The sequence below is a fragment of the Gavialis gangeticus genome, unplaced genomic scaffold, assembly GCF_001723915.1.
Source record: "Gavialis gangeticus isolate Ggan-Ray unplaced genomic scaffold, GavGan_comp1, whole genome shotgun sequence".
Taxonomy (NCBI): domain Eukaryota; kingdom Metazoa; phylum Chordata; order Crocodylia; family Gavialidae; genus Gavialis; species Gavialis gangeticus.
Genome location: NW_017728973.1, coordinates 744,153 through 752,342, shown reverse-complemented (window position 1 = coordinate 752,342; position 8,190 = coordinate 744,153). Strand labels below are relative to the sequence as shown.

The 8,190-nt window shown below is 58.0% G+C and overlaps 1 protein-coding gene across 1 annotated transcript in view; it reads left to right on the top strand.

Moving 5' to 3' along the window:
- Positions 1–7,500, top strand: part of WNK4 (WNK lysine deficient protein kinase 4) — a 39,447-nt gene extending 31,947 nt beyond the window's left edge. Inside the window, exons 9-23 of the mRNA XM_019505005.1 lie at positions 89–177; positions 470–689; positions 932–1,262; positions 1,688–1,818; positions 1,950–2,023; positions 2,327–2,468; positions 2,676–2,792; positions 2,881–3,060; positions 3,487–3,547; positions 3,919–4,074; positions 4,201–4,817; positions 5,522–5,618; positions 5,943–6,393; positions 6,587–6,789; positions 7,066–7,500. Of these exons, the coding sequence (XP_019360550.1) occupies positions 89–177; positions 470–689; positions 932–1,262; positions 1,688–1,818; positions 1,950–2,023; positions 2,327–2,468; positions 2,676–2,792; positions 2,881–3,060; positions 3,487–3,547; positions 3,919–4,074; positions 4,201–4,817; positions 5,522–5,618; positions 5,943–6,393; positions 6,587–6,789; positions 7,066–7,418 (3,222 nt within the window). The 3' untranslated portion in view covers positions 7,419–7,500. The remainder of the gene's footprint in view (positions 1–88; positions 178–469; positions 690–931; positions 1,263–1,687; positions 1,819–1,949; positions 2,024–2,326; positions 2,469–2,675; positions 2,793–2,880; positions 3,061–3,486; positions 3,548–3,918; positions 4,075–4,200; positions 4,818–5,521; positions 5,619–5,942; positions 6,394–6,586; positions 6,790–7,065) is intronic.
- Positions 7,501–8,190: the final 690 nt, after the last annotated feature.

The window sequence follows — 8,190 nt, the reverse complement described above, 5'->3', positions numbered from 1 at the left end:
AGCCCTGTACCACTAAGCAATCCTTTGAGCTGTGGGTGGCCCTTGCAGGAAGGGACCTGCTGGACTGAGGGTGACTGCTCTTCCACAGGGCCTGAAACCCAACAGCTTCTATAAAGTGAAAGTGCCAGAGCTGAAGGAGATCATAGAGGGCTGCATCCGCATGAACAAGAATGAGAGGTGAGCACATGGGGCTGCTGTGCAGGCCCTAGGCAGCCTGGACCATGGGTCCTTGAGACAGATAAGGGGTGGCTGGGGTTTTGGGCTCTGTCTCAGCCCCAGCCCTGCTGTGGGTCTGTATAGTGCCTGGCCTCGGTGCTGCTGTGAGTGGAGATGGCATCTTTGTTTGCAGCCAGCTGAGCTTTGCACATCCAAGTGGAGCTTTCCTGTCAGGCAGCCCTTTCCCTACAGTTCCCCCTAACTGTGCCAGATGGCCTGCCTCCCCATGCCAAGCCCACTATGTTTCTGGCAGGTACACTATTCAGGACCTGCTGGAGCATTCCTTCTTCCAGGAGGACACAGGAGTGCATGTCGAGCTGGCTGAGGAGGATGATGGCATCAAGTCTGGCCTCAAGCTCTGGCTGCGCATGGACGACACCAAGAAGCTTCATGGCAAGTACAAGGACAACAATGCCATTGAGTTCCTCTTTGAGCTCTACAAGGACGTGGCTGAGGAGGTGGCCCAGGAGATGGTAGGTGCAAGAGTGAGGATTGGGTAGCAGCACCACTCTCACCTTCCTCTCCTTCCCCCTCTCCCCTATAAATATCCCTCTTGGGGCCTCTAAGGCCCACAATCTCCCCTGTGCCTGGTTCCCATCTTTTCTTAGTTGCCCAACTATTCTACCAGCCTGCAGCCTAAGGCTGGAAAGGCTGTGGCCCAGGCAGTGTAGGGCAGGGCTGCGCTACCTAATGCTGCTGGTCTGTGCCTCTACAGGTAACCCTGGGCTTTGTGTGTGAAGCAGACTACAAGCTGGTAGCCAAGGCAGTGCGGGACCGTGTGGTGGCCATCAAGCGCAAGCGGGAGAAGCTGAAGCAGGCACAAGATGAGCTGCAGCGCAAGGAACAGGAGAAGCAGCAGGGCATCCTGCAGCTGCTGGAGGAGTTGAAGTCCCCTCTGGCACCGGGGACCCCTGCACCCTCTCCAACTACACCTGGCTCTGGGGACTCCATGCTCAACGGTACTTTCCCCCCGGAGCCTGAGGAACCTGAAGCCGACCAGCACCAGCACTTCCTGTACCGGCATACCAGCTACTCTTCTGCTACCTGTATGTTGACAGTGCCTGGCTCCTGCTTGTGGGGGTGTGGCCCAGCATTTTTGGGGGTGGGAAGGAGGGGGATCTGCCTTACACTGGCCAGCCACAGAGATGGGGTTCATGGGGGGTGGGGCAGTGCCCTGCTTCTCCACGGTGAGTGTATTGGCATCTAGCTGACATTGCTCAGAGCCCTAAATGTGCCAGCTGGTTGCTCTGGTGACTGTTTTCTCTAGGCAGTTGCTGCCTGGTCTCTCCCTGCTTCTGAAAAATGGCAGTTCCCATGTGTGGAATCGGTGGGGTAGGGTAGGGGAGAGCCCAACCAGCCCTTGTTCCTAGAGCCTGGGCAGAAAGCAGTTTCTCCACAGCAAACTGGAAGCCAGGAGTTCTGCATGGCTGGCCCCAGGGCCAGCCTTCTGACTCCACTTTGTCCTCTGCAGCTGACTGTGAGACAGATGGTTACCTGAGCTCCTCAGGGTTCATGGACTCCCCCAACCTGTCCCATCGCAGTTTCTCTGCAGGGGAACCCTTCAGTCCACCTGCTGCTCCACTAGACTGCTGCTTCCCCTCGGTGAGCAGGGCCTTGGGCTGGGCTGGGGCAGAGAGGGTAGCAGGCGGCTCTGCTGTGGGGGATGTAGATGTGGGGGAGGGGTGGTGGGTAGTTGTGCTGCCCCCTCACTTTAGTCTTCCCACCCCCTGCAGAGCATTGCAGTGAGCATGTCCTCTGAGCGCCTTCCTTCTGCACCAGCCAGCGAGTTCTCCTCCCCTGTGGACAGGTATGACTGGACCGTATCCTCATGTGGGGGCAAAGCATGCTGGAACCATGTGAGCCCCCCAGCATGAGAGGCTGAGCAGCATCTCACCTGGGCAGGGTAGCACCTGGAGTGAGCTAGCTCTGATCACAGAGGAATGGGAGCTGGGAAGATGGTGTAGATTAGGACTGTGTAGGTCTTGTCATAAAGCAGGAGAATTCGGGGCCGAGAGGCTCAGGGTCCAGTGGGACAGCAGGGTGCAGTTGATAAGGATCTTAGGACAGGATGTGAACTGTATGCAGCCTGATACTGGGGCCTCTGCCACAGCTATGCATCTGATGTGGCATCTGGCCTGAGCGATGGGTGTGAGGGGCTGTCAGCCAGTGAGCGGAGTACCAAGCTGCCTGCCAAGCGGCCATCAGGAAAGCTGCTGCGGCGTCGAGCCAGGTCCAGGCTGCGCATCACAAATGTAAGTGTAGCAGGTGGGTGTGGGATTGGGTGTGCTGCCTGCCAGCTAAGGGGGAGGAGGGAGGGCTAGGACAATAAGCCCTGGCTCCCCCAATTTGCTCTCCCCCAAGGTGAGTTCCTTCTGCTGTCCAGGGATGGAAGGGGCCATTATGTGGCATACAGCAGCCTTCCCTGCATGAGTTAACCCTCCCCTGCCCCTGCCCTGCAGATCTCTGACAAGAGTGACCGGGTGGTGGAATGCCAGTTGCAGACTTACAACAACAAGATGGTAACCTTCAAGTTTGATCTGGATGGTGACAACCCTGAGGAGATAGCTGCCGTCATGGTGAGTGTGCAGTGTTGCTCTTGGGGCTGGGGGAACAGGGCCCCAGGTTGCTTCTCCCAGTGATGATCTTCCTCCTCGACTCCTGCAGGTCAACAATGAGTTCATCCTCAAGTCAGAGCAGGAAGGCTTCATTCACCGCATCCGGGACATCATCCACCGCGTAGAGACCCTGCTGCGCAAGGATGTGCACAGCACTAGCTTGGAGGCAGCTGGGAGCCCCGAGGCTGAGAGTCCATCACCTGTGGCAGCTGCAGCTGCCAGCTGCCCAGTAAGTACCCTTCATCCCCTTCTGCCAAAGCTATTCCCTTCCCTCTTCCCCCAGTGGGCAGCTGCCCATCTTGTGTGACGTGGAGGAGGGAGAGGGAGCAGCTCTCTATGAAGAACAAATCCTGGCTTCCCTGATTCCTACCACAGTCTCATTGATGCCACCTTGATCTGCCAAGGGGGGAGCCCCAGCAGCCAGCTTCCACAAGTCTTTCCTGGGCATCTCCCTTCCCCAGGCTAAGTGGAACTTGGCCTCTGCCATCTGACCCTGCAGGCCTGGTTCCTGCTGATTGGTGGGTGCAACAGGTTGGTCTTGCACATATTCATGGGTGCCTGTAATGGGTTGCACTGGGGGCCTGAGAGTGAATGCACTGCATCTCTAGAGCCAGATGCCACCCCTTGCTCTGGCTCAGTCTCTGTCTTTTGTCAGCAGGCAGAGCTACAGCTGCAGGAACTTTCCCGCTCCGTCTCTTCATCATCCTCGCTAAGTGGTATGTATCTGTCCTGCCAAGCTTTGTGTTAGCATGGCACTGTGACACCCCTATCTCCACATCTCCCACTTAGAGGTTGTGTCCACACCAGTGACTGCCTGCCTTCTCTGTCTGTGACACACTATCTTCTGGAGTGGGTCAGGATGCTCTGTGCTGCCTGCTGGCAACATAGTAATGGATGTCTTGCAGTGAGAAGATGGGAGGGCATCTGGGTTTTTGGGAGCCCAAGAAGCAGTAAATGCATGGCTGTGCCTGCCAGAAGGAGATGCAGGCATGGGCCTTTGCTGTCAGAGTGGCAGTGTAAGTTGGGCCCGGTAGGAGGGGCTGTGGCTGTGCATGGTACCAGGGATGACTCTTACTCTCTGTCCCAGATCTGGGCTACACCAGCCCTAGCCAGTCAATGCAGTCTCTGATCCAGCCTTCACTGAGCAGCTCCCCATCAGAGAATGACATCTTCAGCCCTGCAGACCCCTTGCCAGGGACCCAGCCCAACATGCTGTGGTCTGCACTGCCAGGAACATCTGCAGGTACTGGGGCAGCAGTCTCTCTGAGCAGAAAGAGAGTTTGAGTTTTGGAAGAGGGAATTGCACCAGTGGGAACTGTGTCTTTCTGTTTCCCCCCAAGGCCATTCTCACTGTTTTCTCCCTCCACAGGTTCCCCTAGTGCAGCTGTGCAGAGCTGGCCGTCCCTAACAGCACCTGGCCTGGCCTCAGGCCAGCTACCCATCTCCCAGTTCCCACAGACTGTTCCCAGTCCCAAAACTGGGGGCTTCCCACCTGCACTGACACAGTCTCCCCCAACCCAGCCATCCACCTTGCTGCCTCCAGGAGGGCTGAGCATCCCAGAACCCCTGAGCCCATCTGTGACCAGTGCCACACCAGCCATGCCCCACTGGTCTCCAGCTGCCCCTTTGCTGTCGCTGGCCAACATGTTCTCTTTGGCAGTGATGACTGTGGCCCAGACACTGCTGCCAGCTGTCTCCTCACCCCCCAGCCCAGGTGGGCATGTCTACTCGCCACAAATCTCTCAGCCACAGGCGCTGTACCCAGGAGCAACGCACTTTGTCTACCCTGACTCTTCAGCCCTGGTAGAGCCAGCTGTGCTCTGCAATGGGACTGGGGAACTGGATGAGGCCAGTACTGCTGCCTTGGTTCCATATCCCCTCTTGGCCCCAGTGCCTGCTCCAGTCTTGCAGGACCCTGGAAACTGTGAAGCCACAGAGAACCCGCTATCAACACAGAGTGCTGTGGAGAGGCTGGACAGCAGCGTGGTAAGCAGGTGCTTCTTTTGCTCCCCATGCCCTGCCTGGGTTGTGGAGATTCCCTGTGCCCCCAGAGCCTATTGCTGGGGTCTGGGCTTGGCAGACAGGCTGAGCTGGATGCTGTGTGCTTGGACCAGATCCCATTCTTCCCCTGAGGGGTTGGAGAATTTGGTTGACTTGGCATTGCCTCTGTACCAAGTATCAAGCAGCTGCAGGAGGGGCCTGGTCAGACCCCTGGGAAGAACCTGGGCATTGGGGAGCACTGTCAGGACATATTGACCTCTTACGAATAGCAAGGAAGCCCCCTCTGCTGAGTTAGTACCACCCCCATCCTCCTTCCTCCCTGCTTCCCCCCGTGTTTGCTGGCTGGTAGGGTCACGTGGAGGGGCCTGGCTGTGGTGCTCCAGCACTGAGATGGTGGGATGGTCCTAGGGCAGTTTCTGCCAGTGCACTGAACTAGCTGTGGAGCTGCAGGGATGAAGCACTGCCCTTGGGGTGAGCCAGTCTAGGTTGGCTTGAAGTCTTGATGGGCAGCTAGGCCTGTGGCAATCTCTTTAGAGTCTGAGGGCCTGAGCTAGTACCTGCAGCTCGGTGCAGAACCACCTGCTGCTAGGCATTAGCCAGCACGGAGGCATCCTGTTGGCATCTTGTGCAGGGTAGGGGCTGAGAGTGGCTTGGCACTTGCTGATGCTGCCTGTGGCCTTGTCTTCCAGGTGCCACTCAGCTCCCCCAAACCCAGTCACCACCTGATCGTCTCGGAGTCACCTGCGCCCAGCATGCCCAGGACTCGGCTGTCGCCCATTAATGAAGGTGAGGTGCTGAGCAGGCAAGGAGACTGATGGGTGGGGAACGTGGAGCAGGGATGCTGCTGCTGCTTGGCTGAGGTGCAGCATACAAGTGTGGGGGCAGCCTGACCCTGGGGGGGGTTGGAGGGTCTCAGAAGTGGTATCTGCTCCATGGAGGGACCACCAAGCAGCTTCCCATGCTGCTGCAGGTGTGCTTAGGCAGCCTGCTCTTCTATGGGTTGGGTACCAGTGCTTAGGGGGTGCATCTTGGACTTTGCTGAGCCAGGGCTCCCACCTGTGCTCAGGCAGAGCCCATCTCTTGTTCACACTTCTCCCTGCTCACTGTCAGAGGCCAGACCCCAGGTTCTGGGCCGCTTCCAGGTGACCCGGTCCCAGGACCCAGCTGACAGGCCCCCAGATCAACAGAGCCAGAGTGACAGTGAGCAGAGTGGGCAAGAGCCTTGGGAGCCTGGAGCAGCCACCAACTCCCCCCAGCCTGTGGTACCCAGCTCCCCTGATGGACAGGAGAGCACCAGCTATGACTCTGACTCCGTCCCTGAGACTGCAGTACAGGACCCAGATGAACTGCTGGCTGAGGAGGGGACACCAGTGGCACCAGCAGAGAGTGACCACGATGGGCCTGGAGTGGAAGAGCAGGAGGTGGGCATTGAGAACCCCCAGCAGGCAGTGTTGAGCCAGGTGTGGATCAGCTACTCACGCAGCTCCTCCTACCTGAGCAGCGATGACAGCGAGAGTGAGGATGAGGAGATCTGGGAAGAGTTGCAAAATCTACGACAGAAGTGAGTGGGGCCAAGGGGAGCTGAAAAGGTGTATCCTGGTGGTGTGGGCAGGTACCGTTGCTGCACTCTTCCAGGCCCTCCCTCTGTTCTCTATGGGGAACTGGGCTAAGAGGCAGTTGTCCAGACCCACATCTACGTGGTCCCTAGGGACCCACAGCCCCTGCTCCTACCCTTATGGCCTGTCTGCCCCCAGGCACCTCTCGGAAGTACAGACATTGCAGTCCATGCAGAAGAAGGAGATCGAAGAGTTGTATCTGAGGATGGGAAAGCAGCCACCCCCAGGCATAGTCTCTCCAGCTGCTATGCTCTCTAGCCGCCAGCGCCGCCTCTCCAAAGGCAGCTTCAACCCATCCAGGCGCAACAGCCTCCAGCGTGTGGAACTCTTGCAGCCCACAGGTACCAGCTCTTTGCTAGTGCCCAAAGACCCTGCCCACCCCCCCCAACACTGGGCTCACACCTCTGGGAAGTCTTGGGCAGCCTCATGGAGCTGGGTGCTTTGGTAGACTCTGCCCTGTGTTGCATGGAGAACAGCTGTGGGCCATGGCTTTAACCAGCACCCTGAAGAGCATGCGCTCTACTGCCCTGTATCTGAGGAAGGCTCAGTCCCAACAGCTACTGCTGCTATGTCTCTGTTGGTGCTGACCCATCCTCAGCTGCATCTGGCCCTGGCAGGGATCATGCGCCGGAACTCCCTGAGTGGCAGCAGTACGGGGTCCCAGGATCAGCGGCCGAACAAAGGGGTGACGTTTGCTGGAGACTTCAGCCGGATGGTGAGTCAGGACAAGCATTGCTCCATGGGCCTCAGCCCTGTGTATGGGACCTCCCAGCTCATTCACTCCCTACCCAGCAGACCAGAAGCTTGGCTAAGGCATGTACCAGGAGAGGGAGTAGGAGGGTGGAATGCCTCCTTCCCCAAAACTGGGCCTGAGCTCCCTTTCTCAGCAGTTCATGCTTGTGGCTGCACGCTCCTGGGGAGCAGCCATGGCCTGGCCTGCTGTGGTAGCTCTGATGCTGGCTTCTTCTAATGTTTGGGGCTCCCTGTCAAGAGCCATCACTGTCTCACTTCTTTGTCTTTCCAGTAGTTGGCTGGTCAGGAGTGACTTGCATGGACTACCTCAGCCAAGCGCTTGCTGCACTAGAGGTCCAGTGAGGGGCCCTGCTGTGAGCTGGGAATCCTGTGCTGTAGTTCCCTTCCTGGTACAGAGGCAGCACGGGCTCTGTGGGGGAAGAGAGCAACTTCCAGTGGGAACAGAAAGCACCTGCTGTTGTTTATCCCTTTGAATTCAACTTCTGCAGGCCAGGGAGCCTCTGTGAGAGTGCTCCATGGGCTAGAGGGGCATGGAGTCCTGGCCCAGCCCGATACCTGTGAGGTCAATCTATCCTTCTTCAGCCTCAGGAGCCTGAGCCAAAGCTCCAGGCATGTGATCAACCACCTTACAACCCCCCAGTCCTGCCCCTTCTCTGCAGTCCCTCCCCTTGTTCAGATGGCAGGAGCTACAGGGAAGTAGGGGGAGCCTGGCTCTGAAGGGAATGGGGGAGGGCACAGCAGAAAGGGAAAAGTATGCAGCAGGGCAGTGGCCCAACTCCACATGCAGCAGTCTCTGGAGGGCCCCAGACCTTGGTTCAGAGTGCCTCCTTGTGGTGATCACTGCAAAGAGGTCAGCTCCCTCTAGCCTTTCCCACTGCATTTCATTCCCCCACACCTCCCCTCCTTTCAGTTGCAGCAAATGTAACAGTCTCTGAGGGACTCCCCAGGCACATTCTGCCCCAGGCCTTGTTTGCTGAAGGCAGGGCTGG